The sequence below is a fragment of the Erpetoichthys calabaricus genome, chromosome 11 (genome assembly GCF_900747795.2).
Source record: "Erpetoichthys calabaricus chromosome 11, fErpCal1.3, whole genome shotgun sequence".
NCBI lineage: Eukaryota > Metazoa > Chordata > Cladistia > Polypteriformes > Polypteridae > Erpetoichthys > Erpetoichthys calabaricus.
In genome coordinates this window covers 13,232,088-13,258,494 of record NC_041404.2, presented here as the reverse complement: position 1 = coordinate 13,258,494, position 26,407 = coordinate 13,232,088, and the positions used below count along the sequence as shown (strand labels likewise).

The 26,407-nt window shown below is 42.5% G+C and overlaps 1 protein-coding gene across 6 annotated transcripts in view; it reads left to right on the top strand.

Annotated features, from left to right (window-relative positions):
- The window catches only part of ablim3 (actin binding LIM protein family, member 3), a 185,609-nt gene extending 164,189 nt beyond the window's left edge, over positions 1-21,420 (top strand). For 2 of the 6 annotated variants that reach the window (XR_007936230.1, XR_007936233.1), the window contains 9 exons: positions 3,785-3,835; positions 13,107-13,244; positions 13,342-13,406; positions 13,513-13,666; positions 14,153-14,182; positions 14,664-14,722; positions 14,843-14,903; positions 17,793-18,239; positions 19,161-21,420. Coding sequence is in view for 1 of the 6 variants with exons in the window: in XM_028812713.2 (XP_028668546.1) it covers positions 3,785-3,835; positions 13,107-13,244; positions 13,342-13,406; positions 13,513-13,666; positions 14,153-14,182; positions 14,664-14,722; positions 14,843-14,903; positions 17,793-17,800; positions 18,159-18,239; positions 19,161-19,274 (761 nt within the window). In the remaining 5 variants the exon portion in view is untranslated. The remainder of the gene's footprint in view (positions 1-3,784; positions 3,836-13,106; positions 13,245-13,341; positions 13,407-13,512; positions 13,667-14,152; positions 14,183-14,663; positions 14,723-14,842; positions 14,904-17,792; positions 18,240-19,160) is intronic. The other 4 variants (XR_007936232.1, XR_007936231.1, XM_028812713.2 and 1 more) reach the window with 3 other exon arrangements.
- Positions 21,421-26,407: the final 4,987 nt, after the last annotated feature.

Genomic DNA, 26,407 nt, shown 5'->3' with positions numbered 1-26,407 from the left:
CAGGGAGGCGTCCAGGAGGCATCCTAATCAGATGCCCGAGCCACCTCATCTGACTCCTCTCGATGCGGAGGAGCAGCGTCTCTACTCTGAGCCCCTCCCGGATGACTGAGCTTCTCACCCTATCTTTAAGGGAGAGCCCAGACACCCTGCGGAGGAAACTCATTTCAGCCGCTTGTATTCGCGATCTCGTTCTTTCGGTCACTACCCATAGCTCATGACCATAGGTGAGGGTAGGAACATAGATCGACTGGTAAATTGAGAGCTTTGCCTTACGGCTCAGCTCCTTTTTCACCACGACAGACCGATGCAGAGCCCGCATCACTGCGGACGCCACACCGATCCGCCTGTCGATCTCATGCTCCATTCTTCCCTCACTCGTGAACAAGACCCCAAGATACTTGAACTCCTCCACTTGAGGCAGGATCTCGCTCCCAACCCTGAGAGGGCACTCCACCCTTTTCCGGTTGAGGACCATGGTCTCGGATTTGGAGGTGCTGATTCCCATTCCAGCCGCTTCACACTCAGCTGCGAACCGATCCAGAGAGAGCTGAAGATCACGGCCTGATGAAGCAAACAGGACAACATCATCTGCAAAAAGCAGTGACCCAATCCTGAGTCCACCAAACCGGACCCCCTCAACACCCTGGCTGCGCCTAGAAATTCTGTCCATAAAAGTTATCAACAGAATCGGTGACAAAGGGCAGCCCTGGCGGAGTCCAACTCTCACTGGAAACGGGTTCGACTTACTGCCGGCAATGCGGACCAAGCTCTGACACCGGTTGTACAGGGACCGAACCGCCCTTATCAGGGGGTCCGGTACTCCATACTCCCGGAGCACCCCCCACAGGATTCCCCGAGGAACACGGTCGAACGCCTTTTCCAAGTCCACAAAACACATGTAGACTGGTTGGGCGAACTCCCATGCACCCTCCAGGACTCTGCTAAGGGTGTAGAGCTGGTCCACTGTTCCGCAACCAGGACGAAAACCACACTGTTCCTCCTGAATCCAAGGTTCGACTATCCGACGGACCCTCCTCTCCAGAACCCCCGAATAGACTTTTCCAGGGAGGCTGAGGAGTGTGATCCCTCTGTAGTTGGAACACACCCTCCGGTCCCCCTTCTTAAAGAGGGGGACCACCACCCCGGTCTGCCAATCCAGAGGTACTGTCCCTGATGTCCATGCAATGTTGCAGAGGCGTGTCAACCAAGACAGTCCTACAACATCCAGCGCCTTGAGGAACTCCGGGCGTATCTCATCCACCCCCGGGGCCCTGCCACCAAGGAGTTTTTTGACCACCTCGGTGACCTCAGTCCCAGAGATGGGGGAGCCCACCTCCGAGTCCCCAGGCTCTGCTTCCTCACTGGAAGGCATGTTATTGGGATTGAGTAGGTCTTTGAAGTACTCCCCCCACCGACCCACAACGTCCCGAGTCGAGGTCAGCAGCGCACCATCCCCACCATATACAGTGTTGACACTGCACTGCTTCCCCCTCCTGAGACGCCGGACGGTGGACCAGAATCTCCTCGAAGCCGTCCGAAAGTCGTTCTCCATGGCCTCCCCAAACTCCTCCCATGCCCGAGTTTTTGCGTCAGCAACCACCGAAGCTGCATTCCGCTTGTCCTGCCGGTACCTATTAGCTGCCTCCAGAGTCCCACAGGACAAAAGGGACCGGTAGGACTCCTTCTTCAGCTTGACGGCATCCCTCACTGCCAGTGTCCACCAATGGGTTCGGGGATTGCCGCCACGACAGGCACCGACCACCTTACGGCCACAGCTCCGGTCAGCTGCCTCGACAATAGAGGCACGGAACATGGCCCATTCGGACTCAATGTCCCCCACCTCCCTTGGGATGTGGTCGAAGTTCTGCCGGAGGTGGGAGTTGAAGCTACTTCTGACGGGGGCTCTGCCAGACGTTCCCAGCAGATCCTCACAACACGTTTGGGCCTACCTGGCCTGACCGGCATCTTCCCCCACCATCGAAGCCAACTCACCACCAGGTGGTGATCAGTTGATAGCTCCGCCCCTCTCTTCACCCGAGTGTCCAAGACATGTGGCCGCAAGTCCGACGACACAACCACAAAGTCGATCATCGAACTGAGGCCTAGGGTGTCCTGGTGCCAAGTGCACATATGAACACCCCTATGCTTGAACATGGTGTTCGTTATGGACAATCCGTGACGAGCACAGAAGTCCAATAACAAAACACCTCTCGGGTTCAGATCGGGGGGACCATTCCTCCCAATCACGCCCTTCCAGGTCTCACTGTCATTGCCCACGTGAGCATTGAAGTCTCCCAGCAGTACGAGGGAGTCCCCAGATGGTATCCCCTCTAGCACACCCTCCAGGGACTCCAAAAAGGGTGGGTACTCCGAACTGCTGTTCGGCGCATACGCACAAACAACAGTTAGGACCCGTCCCCCCACCCGAAGGCGGAGGGAGGCTACCCTCTCGTCTACCGGGGTAAACCCCAATGAACAGGCTCCAAGTCGGGGGGCAATAAGTATACCCACACCCGCTCGGCGCCTCTCACCGGGGGCAACTCCAGAGTGGTAGAGAGTCCAGCCCCTCTCAAGGAGATTGGTTCCGGAGTCCAAGCTGTGCGTCGAGGTGAGCCCGACTATATCTAGCCGGAACCTCTCAACCTCACGCACAAGCTCAGGCTCCTTCCCCTTCAGAGAGGTGACATTCCACGTCCCAAGAGCCAGCTTCTGTAGCCGAGGATCGGACCGCCAAGGTCCCCGCCTTCGGCCACCACCCAACTCACACTGCACCCGACCTCCATGGCCCCTCCCATAGGTGGTGAGCCCATGGGAAGGGGGACCCACGTTGCCTCTTCGGGCTGTGCCCGGCCGAGCCCCATGGGTGCAAGCCCGGCCACCAGGCGCTCGCCATCGAGCCCCACCTCCAGGCCTGGCTCCAGAGGGGGGCCCCGGTGACCCGCGTCCGGGCGAGGGAAAACGCCGTCCAAATTTTTTATTCGTCATAGGAGGTTTGTATAACCGCTCTTTGTCTCATCCCTCACCTAGGACCAGTTTGCCTTGGGTGGCCCTACCAGGGGCATAAAGCCCCGGACAACAGAGCTCCTAGGATCACTGGGACACGCAAACCCCTCCACCACGGTAAGGTGGCGGTTCGAAGAGGGGTCATGTCTACATATGCAGCCTTATTGCTTTGGTGGCTATTGCCCCCCTGGTCTTTAGCTCTTGTTGTGAACCCCCTTTTTGGACTGGCTTAATTTCTTGTTGGTGTGGTCTGGATAGAATAATAGTTTACCATTTCAAATAATGTGATAGTCTGGAGGCTTGTCCAGTTCATGAGCACCATATTTCCATTCTGCTAAATATGCTTGGTCCTGCCAATGGGGGGCGGTGGGGGGCTGTCTGCTAACACTCCTATTTTTATACTCGTTAGCACTTTCTGACTGAATATGGTTACTTTTCAATAAGGACTTTTGCTGTCTCTCTGTATACCAGGTCTAGATAATGTATTAGTCAGAGGGAGAAAAATGAATGGAGGTAATATACAATGTTGCAGTTGAAGACAGGACAAACTGGGCTTTGTCACAATTCAATGGTGTCCTCTCATTTCCACGCTTCCAAAAGGTCGCATTTGACAATGGGCATTGCCCATCTCTTGTACCATGATTGCTTGCATTTGGCATTGTCTGGCAAGTTTTTCCCATTTGTTAGGGTTGCTTGCTGCTTTCTTTGCATATTCATCACACCTGGCTACCCTCGCCTTCACTGTCCTATGTCTTTCACTTATTTCTCTTTCTGTCTACAGCCTCAGGAGAGTCAAACATCTACAGGAAACCTCCCATCTATAAGAGACATGGTATCGTTCAAGCTGCTTGTTCCAGTTGCATTCCCGCTTTGTGTCTTACCAAATGCTTAGTGCTCAGCTTCTCTTTGCATGATGGGACAGTTGGGGGGATTCATTTAGTGAATGGTGCCTTAAGGATCTTGCAGCTACTGAGATGTTTATGCATCATCTCTTATGACCCTCAAACAGGATAGGGTGGAACATATACTCTATGTTGTCTTGCGTTGAATACATACACTGCATTGTTTTTTGTCATTGCTGCCATTTTTTAATTATTCAAGTTGTGGCATTTTGTAATGTGTCAAGATAATAATCTTTCAGTCCATGTCGACATTCTTATTGTATTGTGAAAAATGCAGACCAGCAAAAGACAGATGAAATCCAAAGCATTTATCAGGAGTAATTTTCAGTAGGAATGAAGGTGGAAGTTGGCCATCATTGTAACTGCAAGTGATGTAGTCTACAAATTCAATGTCAAGCACCCCTTGGGGTTCCTGAGGTTAGCATGTTGACAAAATGCAAAATTAATGAAATTTACAGATGGGCACCACCACTGTCATAATGTTGAGCAAAATAGAGACCTCACCAAGAGATGCCAGTCCATCCAGCATATATTTATAGTTGTTCATGTTCATCATCTAGATGGACTGATATATATATATATAAACTATTTCAACCATATATATATATATATATATATATATATATATATATATATAATATATATGCAGTTGGAGATCCACAAAGGGAGAAAAAACGAATCACGTATCATAAAATAGTTTTATTCCTGAGCTTTCAACCCCTGTCAGGGGTCTTCATCAGAGGATAATGCTTAGACTTACAAGAATCAAAGGCAATATATAGCAACACATTCAGTGGGGGGTGGGTGGAGGTGACTAAGTCAGTATGATCAAGGGGGGGGGGGGGGGGTTGTATAGTTTAATTAATGTGTATATGTCCTTCTTAAGTTGGCATATGCTGGGTTTATGTCCAAGTGTCTGTTGATGGCGTTTTCATCTGATAGCCAAGACTCGGCCAACTCTCTGGCACTTTTTGTACTGGCCTTAAATTTTACTTTTACGTTGTCCCAGTTGAATGTGTGTCCTGTCGATTTGGTATGTGCATATATCAAAGATAGTGCGTCCTTTCTTCTGACGGCGTTGCGATGTTCCTGTACACATGTTGAGATTCTTTTTGACGTTTGTCCTATGTATACAGCTGAGCAAGAATTGCATGGAATACTATAAACTGCGTTTCGTGTTTCGGCTGTCGATTTCTTGTTTTTAGCATTAAACAGGACCATGCGCAGATTGTTGGTGGGTTTATGTGCTATTCTGATGCCCCACTTGGTCAGGGTGCGTGCCGTGCCTTCTGACACATTATGGTGATACGGGAGTGAATGCCAGGTGGGGTGGGGGTTCTGATTTACGTCGATTGTATGCTGATTCCTTTGGCGTCTGCTGTGTAGACTCCGATTAATGAATGATTTTGAGTATCCGTTCGAGGTGAAAAGTTGAAACAGATAGCGTCTCTCATTAATTTTTGTTTCCTTGGTATTACAATGCGGGTGGACTCGTTTAAATAGGGTTTTCACGCAGCTCCGTTTATGAGATACCGGGTGGTTGCTGGCGTAGTGTAGGATCTTGTCTGCGTAGCATTGTTTGCGGTAAACACTTGTGGTCAGGGTGGCGTCACTATTTCTTTTGATGTAAATGTCCAGGAAGTTGATGTGTCGATTGTTTTCTTTTTCCATTGTGAACTGGATTGCAGGGAATATTGTGTTAATATGATTGAAGAATTCATTCAGCTGGTTCTTTCTTAATATGATGAATGTGTCGTCTACATAGCGTATCCAAATTTTGGGTGTAATCTGGGATAAAGCTATGTTTTCAAATCGTTGCATTACCAGTTCAGCTAGGAGTCCAGATAACGGTGATCCCATCGGCATGCCTTCTTTCTGTGTGTAATACTTGCCGTTGAAATGAAAGTGCGTTTTTTGGCAAAGTGATATTAGGTGCATTATGTCTTTGATGGACAGTTTAGTTCTTGTCTCTATGGTGGGGTCACTATCCAGTTTCATTAATAATGTTTCTGTGGCCAGTTGGATCGGGATCACGGTGTATAGCGATATAACATCAAACGAGACCATGGTCTCGTCCTCGGCGATGGATACGTCATTCAAGCGCTGTAATGCCGACTCCGCGCTGTTGACGGAATAATCTGAGTCGTCCGTTAAATGTTTAAGTAGTTGGAAAAGTCTTTTTGACAAGTTGTATGATGGTCCGCCTATTAGGCTAACCACTGGTCTGTATTTCAGTGGTGTTTTGTGTATTTTTGGGAGTCCATAAAATTCCGGGCAGTTAGCATCATTGGATTTCATTTTGTGAAACTTCTGTACATCCAGGCGGTTACCATTTCGGAGTTTGGTCAGAGTATAGTTTATTTTATTCTGTGTGGTTTTTGTTGGGTCGTTATTTAGCTGTTGATAAGTATTATTTAAACGAGTCCACACGCATTGTAATAGCAAGGAAACTAAAATTAATGAGAGACGCTATCTGTTTCAACTTTTCACCTCGAACGGATACTCAAAATCATTCATTAATCGGAGTCTACACAGCAGACGCCAAAGGAATCAGCATACAATCGACGTAAATCAGAACCCCCACCCCACCTGGCATTCACTCCCGTATCACCATAATGTGTCAGAAGGCACGGCACGCACCCTGACCAAGTGGGGCATCAGAATAGCACATAAACCCACCAACAATCTGCACATGGTCCTGTTTAATGCTAAAAACAAGAAATCGACAGCCGAAACGCGAAACGCAGTTTATAGTATTCCATGCAATTCTTGCTCAGCTGTATACATAGGACAAACGTCAAAAAAAAATCTCAACACGTGTACAGGAACATCGCAACGCCGTCAGAAGAAAGGACGCACTATCTTTGATATATGCACATACCAAATCGACAGGACACACATTCAACTGGGACAACGTAAAAAGTAAAATTTAAGGCCAGTACAAAAAGCGCCAGAGAGTTGGCCGAGTCTTGGCTATCAGATGAAAACGCCATCAACAGACACTTGGACATAAACCCAGCATATGCCAACTTAAGAAGGACATATGCACTTTAATTAAACTATACAACCCCCCCCGATCATACTGACTTAGTCACCTCCACCCACCCCCCCCCCATACTGAATGTGTTGCTATATATTGCCTTTGATTCTTGTAAGTCTAAGCATTATCCTCTGATGAAGACCCCTGACAGGGGTTGAAAGCTCAGGAATAAAACTATTTTATGATACGTGATTCGTTTTTTCTCCCTTTGTGGATCTCCAACTGCAAATATGCAAACCGTATCACAGACCTTCTCTTCCATATATATATATATATATATATATATATATATACAGTGGTGTGAAAAACTATTTGCCCCCTTCCTGATTTCTTATTCTTTTGCATGTTTGTCACACAAAATGTTTCTGATCATCAAACACATTTAACCATTAGTCAAATATAACACAAGTAAACACAAAATGCAGTTTTTAAATGATGGTTTTTATTATTTAGGGAGAAAAAAAATCCAAAGCTACATGGCCCTGTGTGAAAAAGTAATTGCCCCCTTGTTAAAAAATAACCTAACTGTGGTGTATCACACTTGAGTTCAATTTCCGTTGCCACCCCCAGGCCTGATTACTGCCACACCTGTTTCAATCAAGAAATCACTTAAATAGGAGCTGCCTGACACAGAGAAGTAGACCAAAAGCACCTCAAAAGCTAGACATCATGCCAAGATCCAAAGAAATTCAGGAACAAATGAGAACAGAAGTAATTGAGATCTATCAGTCTGGTAAAGGTTATAAAGCCATTTCTAAAGCTTTGGGACTCCAGCGAACCACAGTGAGAGCCATTATCCACAAATGGCAAAAACATGGAACAGTGGTGAACCTTCCCAGGAGTGGCCGGTCGACCAAAATTACCCCAAGAGCGCAGAGACGACTCATCCGAGAGGTCACAAAAGACCCCAGGACAACGTCTAAAGAACTGCAGGCCTCACTTGCCTCAATTAAGGTCAGTGTTCACGACTCCACCATAAGAAAGAGACTGGGCAAAAACGGCCTGCATGGCAGATTTCCAAGACGCAAACCACTGTTAAGCAAAAAGAACATTAGGGCTCGTCTCAATTTTGCTAAGAAACATCTCAATGATTGCCAAGACTTTTGGGAAAATACCTTGTGGACTGATGAGTCAAAAGTTGAACTTTTTGGAAGGCAAATGTCCCGTTACATCTGGCGTAAAAGGAACACAGCATTTCAGAAAAAGAACATCATACCAACAGTAAAATATGGTGGTGGTAGTGTGATGGTCTGGGGTTGTTTTGCTGCTTCAGGACCTGGAAGGCTTGCTGTGATAGATGGAACCATGAATTCTACTGTCTACCAAAACATCCTGAAGGAGAATGTCCGGCCATCTGTTCGTCAACTCAAGCTGAAGCGATCTTGAGTGCTGCAACAGGACAATGACCCAAAACACACCAGCAAATCCACCTCTGAATGGCTGAAGAAAAACAAACTGAAGACTTTGGAGTGGCCTAGTCAAAGTCCTGACCTGAATCCAATTGAGATGCTATGGCATGACCTTAAAAAGGCGGTTCATGCTAGAAAACCCTCAAATAAAGCTGAATTACAACAATTTTGCAAAGATGAGTGGGCCAAAATTCCTCCAGAGTGCTGTAAAAGACTCATTGCAAGTTATCGCAAACGCTTGATTGCAGTTATTGCTGCTAAGGGTGGCCCAACCAGTTATTAGGTACAGGGGGCAATTACTTTTTCACACAGGGCCATGTAGGTTTGGATTTTTTTTTCTCCCTAAATAATAAAAACCACCATTTACAAACTGCATTTTGTGTTTACTTGTGTTATATTTGACTAATGGTTAAATGTGTTTGATGATCAGAAACATTTTGTGTGACAAACATGCAAAAGAATAAGAAATCAGGAAGGGGGCAAAAAGTTTTTCACACCACTGTATATATATATATATATACATATAACAACATCCATGCATTTTGTTGTACCAGTATGTGCTGGCAGCAATGTTCTGAAGGCTTGTGCTGCAACACCTGATTGGGTCTCTAGCCCTTCTCAGTATAAACAGAATTGCGATGTTTATTTTCATCTGTCAGATGATGGTGTATGTATGATGGTATATTTGTGTATCTCTACAAAAAATAGAACAGGAATGGTCGAGTGCCATCCTGAGCCTTTCATAACTTCAAAACAAAACTTATTCATCACCGTATCATTATTAGCCTTTGAGATGTCAACCATACTGACAGCAGGGGCCTCTGGCAATATGAGAATTGCTTGAATAACTCCCTATGATGGAACACAGCAGTTCTTTCTTAAAGGTGCGACCTAGAGCTGTTTTTGAAGTATGAGTAATCTAAGTAACCAGTTGGGACCCTGAGGCCAGTCAAGTGGATTGTTTTTTTTAAATATATATAGTGTCTCTGTGCTGGTGAGTGGAGGGGTGGGAACCCAAAAAAAGGTTTACTGCTAAAGGCCCCAAACGTCTAGAAATGGCCCCAATTCCATCCCTAAATTGAATTAATTTGAGTAAAAGCACAAGCCATTAGCCAACAGTCTCCATTGTGAAATAACAGGCAGCAGCATTGGTTAAAATGTTTTTAACCATTGTAATATTGCAATGACAGGCACTTACATTGAAAACACTATGTTGTAATACTAGTGATGTGATTGAAATTGTAAAAGCTGGCATACAGAGCAAGTCATTGATAAGAAAGAAATCATTCCAAAACAAAAGGAAAGCAGTGATTTAGTTTTCCATAATGTTATAATCGGATGTAATCCTCCTTGCTTGCTGGTGTGTAGTGACATGGAGTCAGTAACACATCCATCAAAATTCTGTGAATGTGATCCTCCAGGAAGGTAATGATTGCACAGAAGGTGTGCTGCAGGCTGTAGATGTTGTTGCAGAATGTCCCCCACATGCTAATTCTGTCCAGGGATATAGATAAAATATAGTTTTATATATTATTATTATTATTATTATTATTATGCATTTTTTATTTATATAGTGCCTTTCCCATGCTCAAGGCACTTCACAGAGTTTAAGAAAGTTTCGAATTTTTGACAGAAAAGCACCAAGCAGGTCTGCCATGAAAGACCATATGACAGGATCTCTGTGATGCACTGTTGTGTGGGCAACCAGCTCTACTCCTAAAAAGAAGCAGAATCAACTATTTATTGTAAATAATGACTCTCCATACTATGATATTCTGTTCTGGCTTTGTATTAATTTGTTTTAGAGTGTATCACTTTCAATATCATCTCCATGCAAGAATATGATGGTCATCAGAATTAATTGAAAGTGGTATCATTGTTGAAAATGGCCCAATCCCAGAAGACCAGGCTGTTCAAGCCCAATACCAGTCTAAATGCCATTAGCAATGCCAAGTAGCCAAGAGCTTGCAAGGTCACTATGTGGTAATCCCTGAAGGAAACCACATTTCTGCATGTGGTGGACAGTCCTGTTTCTCTAAACCTGCCTCTCATTTCCTATTAAGCACCTTCATGAAACAATGTCACCAGCCTCATCAGAACTGTACGACCAATATTTGTGCAGCATATTGATCTGCCCACCCCTAGTCAGTGTATGTCATCCTTATTGAATTAATTGCCAAGGCATTCTTGGCATGCCATAAAAGCGGTATGTGTCCGGTTATAAACGTGATCTGGCCCTGTCTGACTGGCGCTTCTATATGGCAAGTTCAATGAGTGGCCCTCTAGTGGTGGTAATGAGCATAACAGACATGCCAACAAAATGATTTGCATCCTTGTAAATGCTGATCTGCCATACCAGTTTTCATGGAAATATGGCAACTGCTTTTGATTAAACATTATTTTTTGTCAAAGAGTTTAAGACTCAATCACCCGAGTGTCACCATTCAAAAGTTCTCTGAATTGCCAGAGCAATACAAGTTTGACTCCAAGCTGCTGTCTTGTGTTTGTGCATCTAAACACAAAAAGTTTAGAGATTCATTGGCACTGTTCGTATCAGGCATTCCACTCATGCTTGTGGGTTAGAAGCTTAGTCCGTGTCGGCTGCATTACTTAAGTAGATGCCAGTTGTTCAGATTCCATTTTAAGTGACGACTGAAGCAAATTCCCACAATACAACTTAAGTCAAGAAGTGTATCTCAGCACATAGAGGACAACAAAAAGCCAAGGGCAAAATGAAGTTTAAAGCCTTGTCCCATAAACCTCCTCTCCTGGCAAACCTGTATTAACATGTCTATACACGGATCCACGGCAGCAGCTTGCATGTTGTCTGTTGTGTATTGTGCATTTGTCCCTCTCACTCTAGCATGTCAATAACTTGCCCTTTCTGTTTTCTTTTCCTTCACCTTTATCCTTCTGCCCACCTGCTACACCTAATCCTGGTCACCTGTATGCTTTTGTAAGTACTTCTCTGCTCCCTTTGCCAATACCAGGCACTCAAATTGTTCCGAAGGTTCATGTCCTTTTGTTGTGTGTTTTACAATTTAGTGCTACATTATATCTAACCTCTTTGAAGCTGAGTGTGTTAAGTTGCACCCAACTCCCATTGTTCTGGAATAAAAAGCTTCTGTTCAAATCGATTACCACTGTCCTGGAGCTGTGTATCTTCATCTGAATCCTTGTATGAAGGTGCAGTGTACCAAGCAGCACCTGTTATACTAGACTTGTATGTTTTAATGCCAGCTATGCCGCAGCATTCTCTAGCTGTATATATCTTGGCCACTGGTTATCTGTTCTTGTATTGAAAAGCTTCCAATAAATGTTTATGCCAACCAGTCCCAATTGCACCTGGAACAAGATATCTCTATGCCAAACGTCTTCTGTTATTTTTCCAGCCACCTTTTAATATTTTAGTGCTGCGAGAGGCTATGAAAATCAGTATTCATTGTTCTGGAGTTGTATGTCTCTGTGGTCAAGTCTGATCTCCTTGTGCCAACCAGTGCCCAGTGTCTTAGTGCTGTGAGTGTCTGTGACAATTTCTATTACCCTGAGGCAGTGTGGCTTTCTATCAAGTGTCTTGTGTCCTCATATCAACCGGTCCTCGATATCTAGCATTGTGGGTGACTATGCAATCCATTTTCCTGGCCTGGAATTGCATGTGTGTTACCTAGAGGTGTCGTTTCTTTTGGTTTACCCATTCCTAATGGAGATGGGCATCTTTGAGCAAGATTGCTCACATCCCTTATTTGCACTGGGGTTGTGTGAGCCCATCTCTGATTAAGATGTTTAAGTATGTGTTTATGAGAGCAGCAGTGTCTCTCCTCAGCATTCATTTCAAGGCAGCATGCATTTCTGCATCATCAGGATTTCCAGATAAGTAGTTGACACCAGGAGCTTACATTTCTCATTTTTGGTAATGCCACCTCTGCATTTCCTATGTAAGATTCACAGATCTGAAGCTGGGATTGCCTTACTCAACTAATTTACGCTTGTCACTTCCCATTTGAACCTTATACTGCACACCAACTTGCCTGCCTTGTCTCCCAATTGTTTTGCCTTGCTATGATCACTTTTGCCCATTTTATTTGAAGTGCCAGTGTCTTAAGAGGCACATGACAAACCTTGGCCTGTTCAGTTTGGTTATTTGTTAGGTTTTTATATGGTGATTACATTAGTCGTGACCACTATATGCTTCACCTAAAAATATGTGCTTATAAATATCAGGAATTTTTTCTGCAGCCTTTAAGATGTAAAGATTTTAATACTCAAATATTGTCCAAGACACTAAAATACTCACATTTTCCTTAAAGTTTAAAGATCTTACAAATAACTCTGAAAGGAGAGAATTTGTTTGGGCACTGGAGGAATAATGCTGTCCAAGTCGTCTGGTAATTTGTTGTAGCACACTACTGTCTGTTGCTGAAAAGACAAGCTGAGATATCAACAGGTAAAGCATGCCTCCAAGAACTCACAGGATTTTTACCAAATCAACAACAATAAGACATGGCATGTGCCCCTTTAGCTTCAGAATGGCACCCAGGGTCTTATAGTACATACAATACAAAATGTAGATAAAAGTGACAGGCTGCTCAACCCTGACACCACTGCAGTGTCACCAGCAGGATTCGGATGACAATCTTCTGGTCTTTTTGCACACATCCGGATACGAAGAACCCCAGCCATCCTCTCTTAATGGATGAATCTACAAATTTAAAAGTCCATCACTTAAGTCACTTTCTTGTCTATTCTATGCAGACGATCATGATTTTTCAGCAATGAAAAGCAAGACCAGTGAGGACATTGTCCAGTCATCCAAGTATCCCTCAGCCTATTCTCCTGACCATTACTACCAGTCAGAATGTGACTACTACCAATACTCGGGATCCCCGAAAGGTAAGGAATCCTTCAAGCCAGCCTGAGTCATTCCTTTCCTTCCTTCTCCTTCTTCTCCTCTCTCATTCTAACTCTTGCTCTTTCTCTCTGATTGCAGCCCCCAGGGCACGCAGGTACTCATCAGGTGGTGAAGAAGATGGCTGGGACAACAGCCTCCACCGAGTATGTAAACCAGTAGTGCAGTGTCAGGGTTTGGGTCATTAGTAAAGCCCCCATTTCTTGGAAGGATTGTGGAGTGTATCTTACTTTTTACTCTTTTGATCTGTAGATCCAGAGTGGCATAGGCAGGATGATCCTGAAGGAGGAGATGAAGGCCCGATCCGGCCCCTACATGAATGACCCATGGGCCAGTGCTCGCAACTCTCGCAGCGGAAGCAAGGAAACACTGCACAGCATTGGATATGAAACATCCATGAATGGATGTAAGGATGCCAGCTTGAAGGCTTTAGGGTTGCTATATTACAGCGTAGATCTAAAATGAATTAGCCATTATGGTGTTACCCTTGATGTTCTTATTGCTACACCTATGTAGCATCAGTATGTCTTCCTAGTGTCCAGAACAACACAATCTTGAGTATAATTCATGTTAAATTAATTGACTTCAAGAGATTTTCATCAAGCTAAAGGGTATATCCTTCAGATAGTGAAGGGGTGGATTATTTTAATGATTGACAGTAAAATTTTAAAAGTGCAACTGGCAGCTAAAGTGTTAGGCTAACCCTTAAAATGGGGATGTTTTGCATGTTTGCGGGGTTGGAGAGGACACCACGCTTTGTCCAGCTGGAAGCCTGTACACAGCTGTTACCAGCTGCTCCACCCTCACTGAAATAGCATGTCTCTGGAGTGATAATGTTATGTTGAACCCTGGCCCAGTGTCCTCAGACTCAGTTTTCTCTTTTGCTTTGCAGCTCCCCGCTCTTATTACGGAACAGACAATGGTGAGTAACTCTCAGAACTTTTCTTTTTCATTCTTCCCTGCTGCCTCTGCAGGAAGTTTGCCACAACACTACACACAATGGGCAGCTACTGTATGTAATGGAAGGCCCAGGCTAATCATATCAGACTGGGAAAATAGATGCATTAAGCACTGACAGTATGGCCTGGTGGCTGAGGTTTTAGGGTTCAAAACTATGGTAAAGGGACAGATTAAAATCCAACCAGCAATTCATTGTATCCCACTGATGTCATGCCAATAGCCTGCACTATAAGACTATGGAAATATAATGACATTTACAGTGTTAGCCATAAAAGACATTATATGAATTTAAGATTGATTTAAGCTCTTGAGCATCAATGAGATATGCAGCACACAAGTAAGCAGCACCTTACATTTTCCCTTGGGCCTTTGTGGTGTCTTCAGGAGGCGTTTTTGCTCATTTTTCACTCACAAGTTATGGAGTATTTCAATTGTCATTCCAGACTCGTTTATCTCCAAATCAGCCTCTTTGCCTGGATATGGGAGGAATGGCCTCCACAGGGTAAGAGTCCATCCTCTTTTAGGATGTTTTCAGGCTATATATATCACCATAAACTAAGTACCAGACTCTATGTATCCCGTACTAATGACTAACTTCTTGTCTTTTTGTCTTGTTTTGCAGCCACAAACCGCTGATTATTTTCAGTATGACAGCAGCAATGCCGTGAACTGGGGAATGAGAGGTACAGTGTGCCACAGCAAGTAAAGCTTTTAGTAGGATTTGGATATTCACATTCACAAATGGGACTAGCTGTGTTCATGATTTTGCCCCCTTCTTGGCATGAGCTAGACACCTCCTCTGGAGAGTGACCCCTATCCCATCTCCATCTCCTAATTTTGAAGATCACTGTGATCAAGTGACCAAGTTCACTTTTTAAAATGTCTTCTTGTTTAAAGCAGTTGGTGCTTTTTCAAGTTGCAGATGTAGATCTAAAATAATACAGGAATGTATTGTCATTGAAAGAGGAGATTGCAGCCCTAGATATCAGCAAGACAGCCTCTGGAACAGAAACCTCCAAATAAACTTAGGGTTTGCTGTCATGGAAACCCCAGTGTGCCTGGTGCTTCATGGGGTGGCTGATTCTCTTGTTTATGGCAGGCTTGATTAACAGAGCAGTTTCAGCATCCATAAAAGGAGCTGCAAAACTTTAATATTTACCTCTGCTGCTTCTGGAGTTGACTTCAGCTCATCCTAGAGCTACAAAGCACAATGACAGCAATGAGGCAGAGAAAACTGGACCAGGAAATAAATGTAGATATATGGAGCCAGAGAAAGGAGAAAGGAGATGAACATGAGAGATACAGTGAAAAAATAGTAATTTGGAAGGAAACAGAAAGTAAGGGTGACAGAAAGAGAAAGGAAAAGCAACAATATACTGTATTATTCAATATTCAGTTTTAAGTTTGTGTCCATACCTTCAGCAGTCCATATTTAAGCATACACTTCAATGTCCGGAAAAAAGCCAAAAATGTAATTATTATTATTTTATTATTATTATTATTATTATTATTATTATTATTATTAATACTACATTTGTTCATTGCCTTCAACCATGGTTGTTCTTCTAGACTGGCTGTAGTTTTCTAGGTGAATAATTCAGAAGTGAGTTTCTTACTGTGTGGAGTGTTTAACATTTTCCTCCTTTTAACCTGAGTTTCCATCAGGTACTCCTTTTTCATCCAAATCTAATTAATAGACAGAATTGTAATGTCCTTGTATTGGTGATGGTGGCTGTATTTGTGTGTGGTGTCCAAACGACTACAGTATCTTACCATCAAAAGTGGTTTCTGGTCTTTTCTCTTTGCCTGCTGGATTTCTTTGTAAGTTTATTGCCACATCACACAAGATAAGTAAATTAAGATAAATGTTGATGATGATAATACATGGTGTTTCATTACTGTTAGTCACCACAGCAGTATCAATATTAATAGTGGTAGTTATTATCCATCATAACATCCTTCCATTCCTTAAGTTCACATATCCAGTGCATTAGAATTGGGCTGATATTAGTGGTATTAAAAGTATTAATAATTGAAGTGGCAGCAATAGCACTAATTTTATTCATAGCTGTAATTATGATATAAGTTGTATCAGTAATATAAGTAATTGTTATTTTTGGTAGAAGTAGTAGTAATATTATTAGTTATTATCATTTTTCATCCAGCTGTCCACTTATTATTTTCAGAGTAATAGAGGTATAGATGCAAGGCAAGAGCCAACCTTTGACTTGGCATCATAATTGTAATTAGGGAATCCATTCCCAGATGGGTTTATCCATTCCCGGGAATTCGGGAATCCCGCATTTCATTCCCGGGAATCCCGTGCTCCCGGGCATCTCACATGTGAATGGTTTTACAATGGCCGACACTTATTTTTAATAAAACTACTGCAATATGTTGGCACAAATAAAAGACTAACCTTATCTACAAGCAGTTCATGCTGTCATATAAGTACATGTATCTTTAGTTGCGGTAAAAAGAACATAGAAAGCACAACGTCCTCACAAGTGGCACAGTGGTAGTGCTGCTGCTTTGCAGGAAGGAGACTGTGGAAGATTGTGGGTTTGCTTCCCGGTTCCTCCCTGTGTGGATAGTGCTTTGAGTACTGAGAAAAACGCTATATAATTGTAATGAATTATTATTATTATTAACGTGTCCAGCGTGCGGTCGTCCATGTGAGAGTGCACCTTCATGCACAAGGGACAATGTAGGATTACCAATGCACCTAACCTGCATGTCTTTGGACTGTGGGAGTAAACCCACGCAGACACGGGGAGAACATGCAAATTGCTCACAGGAAGGACCCGGGAAGTGAACCCAGGTCTCCTTACTGCGAGGCAGCAGCGCTACGACTGCGCCACCGTGCTGCCCGTCATAAATGCAGCTGTTAGTTCCTTTCTATTATTATTATTATTATTATTATTATTATTATTATTATTATTATTATTTTCCTAAACCTTTTCATATAACCTATCACAAAAGCATCAAGCTCAAGACAGGCCAGTGTACTTAAAGTAACAAAATCAATTTAGATAAAAGGAGAATATGCAAACTGAAATACTTTCTGGACTTGTTCTTGAAATCTGGACTCTGGGTCTGTGAGGCTGTAACTTCTGGGCCACAATGCTACAGTTACTCATTTTTTGTTCAGCACTAAGAGAAAAAGCAACAATAATAATAATCATAACTTTGATAATTGTTTTTGTGAAACGTAATTTTAATTCACTGTTTCTTGCCTTTATGTGCTATCATTCTTTTTGCACCTATGCAATATTAGTTTTGTATGTCATGCTGATACTGAATCTATCAGTTTTCTTTATAAGGGATATGCACAGTTGAGGAATTGAAAGCCAGGGATGAGTATGTGAATGAATGGAGGCAGTAAGAGAGAGAGAAGTAATGATAAAGCTCTGAAAAAGAGAGGTGGAGATGTGGGCTGAAGCGGGGGAGTGCTGCATACCATCACTAGTATTCCACAGAGGTCATACTTGATTATAAGCCAGCATGATTGACTTTTTTCTAAGTAAATTCTAACCTGTCCTCCTCTCCTTTGTTTTTCTCTTTTTCTGCAGAGTACAAGGTAAGATGGCAGTTTAAGGTCTATTCTCTCAGAGAACTGGACTGCAGCATGTTTTACCATCATCTGTCAGTTGATCATTTTCTTAATTGTGAAAATGACTGAAGATCATGCTTATGAGAATCAAGCCAGACACCAATCAACATGTGTCCCCCAATTGAACTGAGAAAAGCCTTGTTACTGACTGACAAAAGCCATTAGTGTTGTGCCTCTTGAGTTGATTTTCTGTCACTATGTGCCTCTTGCATTTGTTGTAAACCAGCTCTGTGCTTTTTGTGTGTTTCTTCTCTATAGTGACTATTACTGCTTGTTTGAATGTGAATTGAGAATGTGCTATAACATATACCTTCTGTTTTATAAGGTGTACCCATATGAAATGCTAATCGTGACCACTAGGGGGCGTAACAGACTACCAAAGGATGTTGACAGAGCCCGACTGGAGGTAAGTGCTTGCACAGAGACCATAAAGCTCAGCTCAACATTTTATGCTGGAAAAGTGGGTCGAGTCCACTCACAGGGAAAGCCTTTCTTCACTGCAGACTTTATGGACCATTGGATGTTGTCATGCATTTCATTTTATTTTATTTATTCTGCCTATTCACACATCTTGATATTCATGTACAGTACCTGTCAAGTTATTCAACTTACATTCTGTTTTTTCTTCCTATTTGTAACATCCTGATTTCTGTCACATCGAAAGTCTGGTCTATCATCTTTGCCCTTTAAGTCAGGCCCTTAGCTGGGTGTGGTGTTGGTTGAACTTTTGCCGTTGCTCTCTACCTTGTTTTAAATATATGCCAAAAACCACTGGTGTTAAAGCACCATGTTCCTCTAAATCTCCCTGAGCTCATTCATTGTACTGGGTGTCTATAATTTGGTTAGTAGGAAAGCAGACTGGTGGCCGGCAGTAACTTAAGTAAAGCAGCAGTGTATCTCATTCTGCATCCTAAATGTTCATTCACAGGCACACCTGAGTGCCTTGTCTATTAAATGTGCCAGAACCATGTCTAATATAATTTCAAATCTTTAAGGACACTGTATTATCTTCCCTCCAGTCTTTGATGCAGCGATGACACCCGATCCTAATCGCACAGTGGGCCATGGCCTAAAGTCTCCAGACATAAAACTGAAGAAATTATTCTTTTTTTGCCATTTAATATTTAGTATACACAGGTCCCCTTGATCCTCAGCCATTCTATAACCCAATATGCACATTCCTTCTCAAATATTTCTTTATTGATATGTTCTTCTATAGCCATAAGCACCAGTCTATGCTCATAAATAGCATATCCCTGTTTGTAAATATGCACATCCACCCTTTTAAATGCAAACCTTCCACAACCTGCTTATGTTTTGTTTCCAGCGTCATTTGTCTCCAGAGGAGTTCTACCAGGTTTTTGGGATGAGCATGGCAGAATTTGATCGCTTGGCCTTGTGGAAGAGGAATGAACTAAAAAAGCAAGCAAGACTATTCTAATGAAGAAGCAATTAAAAGACATGCCAGCATCCCAGAGCACAGAGGCATTTCAGCTTGGAGACTGCAAAGCATTTTGCTCAGAGGTGAAGGATTTTTGCCTAACACCAGAAGCAGAGCGAAGTTACTTATGAGACTGGGCCTCTCCCACAGCCTCTGGTGCATTTCGCAATAAACGCTCACTTGGTTGCATTTTAATTTGATATAAACTCTCTCCTAATTTCTCCTTTGTAACTTTATATTACGTTTATCCTAAAGCAGAAGTAGCTGACTAGCAAGATGATGAAGCTTGGCGACCTTTACAACAGGTGCTGTGTACAAAACAGTGCTGATTTTGAAGTTGTGGAGGCATGTGTCCAATGGTCAGTAGAGCAATGGCTAAATGATACAAGGTAATTAGGAAATGACTATCAACAAATAATTACTGGAATTCAGGACATCATCTGTTTAGAACACCTCTTTCCAAATGAGTTGGTGCACATGGTAGGCCTTTGGGACACAGATACATCAGTGCTGATTTGCATGCTGCTCTGGCCCACTGTCACTGTTCTCCATTAGGCAGAGATCCACTTTGTGCTCTCCACAAGATAAAGGCAGATTGATTATGATGTTAAAAGCACTTTGGCCAAATTGTTCTGACCTGGGTGACATGCTGGATTTATGGTGCTAAAGTCCATGGTTAGACAGATTAATTTGCTGCTGTCTATGAAGGAAGGATCCACTGGTGCTGACCTTAACGGCACTATGGTCAATATGTGCTTATCGTCATAATGTCTTTCTTCATGTTCTGCTTTCTGTAGATTTTGGATTCATTTATTCTCCTTCCTCCCAGAATATCAGGAACATCAAGCCATTAGATGGGTACAGCACAAGATAATGGCAGCGCATTATGACAAGATAACCTACCCAGTTGTGTAATTTCCAGTTGTATAATTTCTAGAATGTTGTTGATGAGTTGTTCAGACACTGAAATCGGTCCCCTCAACGAGATGATGCTCTTGATATATGCGAGTCAACATTAACAATTCCCCAATTCAAAGTGGTCCAAAATCTAAAATATGGCACGTTTACTGCAACCACTGCTTGTTAAATTAACATCAAGAGGAAAACGAGTTGATTTCTGATTTGAATGCTGTTCTCACCAGTGCCTTTTGATATATTTTTGGAATGTTTTCAAAGAGTCAGGAAGCTTTTTTATTTCTCTGTATTTACTGTTCTGGGATTTAGCATCCGCACCCAAAGACAAGAAGAAAGAAACCAATTTTCACTGCAGTGTTTTGATCGTTGCACAATAGCAAATTGTAAGTTACATGGACATGGTGTGCACTCAGTATTACAGCTTCAGGTAAAGACAGATAAAGATTACCTCCCTGTGTTGCAAGTACTCATGAGATCTGAAAATATGTGACCTGTACTTTGGACTCAAATCTGTAGCTTCCTTCTTCCAGTGAAATGGTAGCCTGACCTAGAACAAGCTCCTCCAAAGCTGCTCACTCAGTACGGTTAGCATGAGTTGCTCAGTCTTGCAGCAAAACTTTAAAGGCCACCCACTTAGACAGATCTGTCCACCCAGAGGCCCTAATAGAATGCAACTGCTGAGAGAGACAGATATCTCAGCTTCCTAGACTACCCCAGTGAGGGGCTTCTGTTTTACTTTATTTTTAATGGCTTTTTCTTTGGCTTGAAGATGTTACCTTTCTGATTGTTTGTAGGGTTGCTTTTGAAAATGACAGTATATTACTTTAACTTAGAATGTTTAATAAAGAATGGAAATGGCTAATCCACTTGGCTTCGTTAGCTCACGTTGGTTCTTGGCCATTTAACTTTAAGTGTCCTATGAATCTGCAGCACAAGATGACCTTGTCTTCTCTATTAAAAGGTTTTCCATTGGGGAGTTCTTATAAACTCTATTAAGAAGTACACTTTGATGTCCCTTAACGGATCTGCAATTTTTTGGACGGAAGCACAAATTGTACAGATAATGCAGTTTGCAGGCAATTTAGACCTTTCCTGTGTTCTGCTTATCAAGAAGATATTTTTAAGCTGTACATTTTGTAATGGTATATAGCAGCCTAGCCACTGTCAGTACTGTATCAATAAAATGACCTATATCTTATATTTAAATAAATGTGTTCTTTTCATGTCTAAAGGTTCTGATCCATTTTGTAGGGGAGGGCACTGGGTCGAACACTTTGAATTGAATTTCCTTTTTCAGAACGAGAGGAAGGTCAGTCATTCTGCTACATTCCCAGCACCCAACACTCCTAGTCTTTCTCAGCATTCATTTTCAGCACTTCCTTTTCCAGACTCGGCTTTGCCCGTGCAGCTGCCCTTGGTCTCACAAGGGTGGGACACATCACAAGCTTCACACCCTGTGTAGGTCTGATCGGACTCTGGAATCTCCATTAACATAGCTCCCTAGGCATGCCTCCACTCTGGCATTGCTCCACAAGAAACATTTTATTCATACCATAGTAACAGTTTTCACGATATGTGTTTAAAATAAGGGATCCCGTGTAAAAAAAATGATTCTGTATGCAATGTCTAATAATAAAACAGGAGAACTGCAAATCGAGTTGAGAGACCATTTTTAACTGATCTATGCCATAATTCACAAACCGCAGTGTAACGGTCTACTACTGTATGGTGCTGTTGAATAAACATTTTTTATATTAATTTCTCAGCATGCAAATTCAGTGAAATAAAACTTTTTTGAATAGGATTGTTTCATCCTTAAGCCGTTTATTTTTATGTTTGCAATGTTTGATCTATATTCAATTTCAGATTTGTTTAAATGTATTAAAAAAATAAATGTCAACTTCCCTTTAATCCAAATCAGGGTCACAGTGTGCCAGGTCTTGTCATGCTAACCACAAAACAATGCCTGCCTAACCTTCTTCTGTTCATTTCTACATTACCTCAAGAAAACCAGCAATGTGTAGAGATCAGCTTTTAATCTGCTTTGTGTCTCTCATTTACCCAAGTGTTTCTACTTGTTGCTCTCAGGCTCTTGTGTTCTGCAGTCTGGTTTATTGTTTGCAGACCACTTCAGCATTGTGAGAATCTGTTACAGGAAGGACTACCAAAATAAAAATAAAATAATTCCAGCAGCAGTAGGACAGGATGTCAGATTATTTATTGAGTTATTCATTATCAGTGGCTTAACTCATCATTATAGCTTTCAACTGTAAACTGTACTCCTTTCTCCTCTGACGATGTATAAAGGAAAGAGCCAACTTTTAAAGACATCATTAGCTTTAAAAGTCTAAAAGCTCCATGCTTTTAAAAATTGTGATTCAAACCTCCACCCATCTATTTCATGAGCTCCATTGCAAACGTTTGGGGAGCTGAAGCCTATCTCAGCAGTACCAGATGGAAGCCAATTCTGGACAGGCCGCTGTTAACACAAATGCACCTCCAATCATCTGAGGCCAATTGGCTTAATAACTGTGAGAAGAAAGTGGAGTCTCGGAGGGAAGACATAAGAACACCAAGAAAAGATGCAAAGTCTGCAAAGAGGTGGCACAACTGAAAACTGTGAAACTACAACACTTCCAGCCTGGTACACTAACTGCTGTTCACGATTCAGACAGTAGTCACCATTATTAAGACAACTGAGAGCTGAATTAACTATCAGTGCAGGAGTGCAGGACTGTTGAGCTACTGGATATCTCAAGCTGACAAGTACACTCAGTACTTTTTAAAATGTTAAGGCTGATATTATTGCTCACTGGTGCCACTTTTGCAAGAAAGGTACACTGAGTTTTTCAGACAACAGTGTCTGTCCACATTTATAACAAATAGCTGTCCAGAAGTAACATGCTGTACCACACAGTCACTTAGTGTACATATCATCTGACTGATAGTAATAGAGAATTTCCATTAGAAAGAAAGAAAGAAAGAAAAAGAAATGTGGATCGAATGTAAAGAAAAAAATACAATCCAATTTAATTCTTCACAAATGCATTGAATTTTATCATTTACAATAATTATTCCAACATATATGACAACAATACAACACATAGGTCTTGTGACGGATGGCCGGGGCCTATGCCCGGCTGGGACGCCCCCGCAGCATATGTTCCAGGGGAGCAAGCATGGGAAACCCAATATCTCCCCCTGGACGCTAGATGGCAGCCTCCCTGGGTTGCAGCTGTGTCTCGAACTCCCGCAGGGTTTCATGGGAGTTGGAGTTTGGTGTAGCCCTGTTGGGTTCCACAGGCGCCACCAGGGGGTGCTGCAGCAGGAGCTGCTAGCCCCTTTTGGGCACTAGTTTCGCCACACCTGGAAGTGCAGCCTGAAGTAGGTCAACGAGCACCTGGAGCACTTCCAGGGGTGCTATAAAAGGAGCCTGCAGCCACTACTCTAGGCGCCAGAGTCAGGAGGAGGAGGACGAAACTGCCTGGGAGTAGTAGTGGAGGAAGAAGAGTGTGGTTTGGGGTGATTTACTTTGTGGGTTGTTTTGGGACTGTGTTGGGCCTGTGGGACACGGGGAAAATGTGCCCCACGGCTGAAGAAAAATAAAAGTTCTTTTTGTTTATTTTTATATGTGCCTCTGTTGTCAGTCTGCGTCGGGTCGATGCCTATATAGCGCCTTTGCCACAGTCTCTATGGATATACAAAAAATCATGTGGCAGGAGAGCACATTGGGTACAATTGCGGCCTCTCAGTTCCTGAATTTCAGTGTGATCTTGGATGTGTTGTTTGACATGGGTTTACACTGGGATGAATGAATAATTGAATGAATGGTGGATAAATGTAAATATACTGTATATATATATATATATATATATATATATATATATATATATATATACAGAAACTTACTCCCAACCATCCAAGAACAGTGTGGTGACGAACAGTGCCTTCTCCAGCATGATGGAGCACCATGCCATAAGACAAAAGTGATAACTAAGTGGCTCGGGGAACAAAACATTGAAATTTTGGGTCCATGGCCAGGAAACTCCCCAGACTTTAATCCCATTGAGAACTTGTGGTCAATCCTCAAGATGTGGGTGGACAAACAAAAATCCACAAATTCAGACAAATTCTAAGCATTGGTTATGCAAGAATCATCAGTCAGGATTTGGTCCAGAAGTTGATTGACAGCCTGCCAGGGTGAATTGCAGAGGTCTTGAAAAAGAAGGGCCAACACTGCAAATATTGACTCCTTGTATAAATTGAATGTAATTGTCAATAAATGCCTTTGAAAGTTATGAAATACTTGTAATTATACTTCAGTATACCATAGAAACATCTGACAAAATTATCTAAAAACACTGAAGCAGTAAACTTTGTAAACACCTATACTTGTGTCATTCTCAAAATTTTTTGGCCACAACTGTAGTATATAATGTTGCTAATAATACATTCTGTAAGTATATATCATTTACCAATACCACTTGATTTTGGTTCTCAGGTTAGAAGCAGATACTGTAAGATGTGAGACTTCACTGTATTGTTATTGGTTTCTTCACAATTACTACATCTTGTCAATAACTAATTAAACTAGTTGTTCCCTGCAGAAATAAATCATTAGTGCAAACACTGATTTAACCAGATAGATAGATAGATAGATAATTTGTCTCAGAAGAAAGTATATTTGCTCATAGAACAGCTATAAAAACATAGTGCAACACAATAAAAAGGGCAAGTTATTACATAAGCACAAGATATTTAACTATTCAGTTTCAGTTCAGTTCCATTTATTTTTGTATAATGCTGTTCATTGAGTGCAAGCACACATCACTGGGGAAAGTTTAAAGATAGTTACAAATACAAACTTTGCAGATTACCATCTGCATAATGAATACTGTACACATAAACAGAAAGATTTGTTTAAACAGACAGGAAACAACGTGGTTTAAAACTGATTGATATAAATGGAGCCTAGGAATATCTATCTATTAATTAAATGAAGAACTATGGACTACTGCGTTGGGTTGGCGCCCTGCCCGTGATTGGTTCCCTGTCTTGCGCCCTGTGTTGGCTGGGATTGGCTCCAGCAGACCCCCGTGACCCTGTGCCCAGATTCAGCGGGTTGGAAAATGGATGGATGGATGGACTGTGTGACTATGACCAGTTAACAATGGAAGAGAGAAATAAAAACCTCCACTCAGCAACATTCCATGAGAAAATGGAAGGTCCACAGTTGGTTATAACAGACAAACTTAAAGACAAAACAAGACAAAGTCAGAGCCCTGGAGACCTTGGTCAATTGTAAGAAATCCGTCCCCCATTCTGGGCATGTACACACAAATAAAATAATGATATTTTAACATAAGTAATGCTTTCTCTACCAAATGTAATTTTAACTGGCTAAGGTGAAGATGGCATGACGAAAGGAAGCATCACAGAGTCTTCTAACTGGCTGAATATTGTGGTGTAATGAGCAAGCGGCTAAAGGTGTTCCTGTACAACACAAGATAAAGAGGATGGCCATAATATCCATTACTGGCCTCTAACTTTTCCTTTATCCTCTTTTCTGCCACTGTCTTTACTGAGCCATTTGTCAATCCTGTAATGCCACTGGCCTTCCTGTTTAGTTTACACAAGGCTTTGCCAAGCCCAGGACTTTGTTACACCTTTAGCAGAATGCCACATAGAACCGTACACTGGAATTATGGACAGATGGAATATCCCCAGCAGCTTGTCACATTAAAGAACCTGATCGTGTGAGAGCAAAGCCTGCCCTGGACCTCTTGTACATCATGTTGTCACGCACGAGCGCATGGACAGCGGTTTAAGGACCCAAAGGGCTCCACGACAAGTTGTGCCAGGGGACAATGGCGGGGTACTAACCTCTCTTTTTTATCTTTCTCCAGAAAAAACGAAGCACCACCACCATAACTATTCCCCCTGGAAGACTGCTGATTCCACCCACTTTTGGTTCCTTTCTTACCTCTGGTCCCCTCTTGATGACGTCATTTACCCATCAATCACCACGGCTTCCCCAAAATCTTGTCACTTTCTGTCCACCCTTATAAATTGTCCACTGTGCCATTTTTTGACTGTCTGTTGTACCGAGTCTGAAAACACTAACGAAACCTTATTTCTTTACAGTATACGGGGCCTAAAAACCCCAAACCTTCACGCCGTGTCTGTTATTTCTTTACAATTTCTATTATCCAACCACT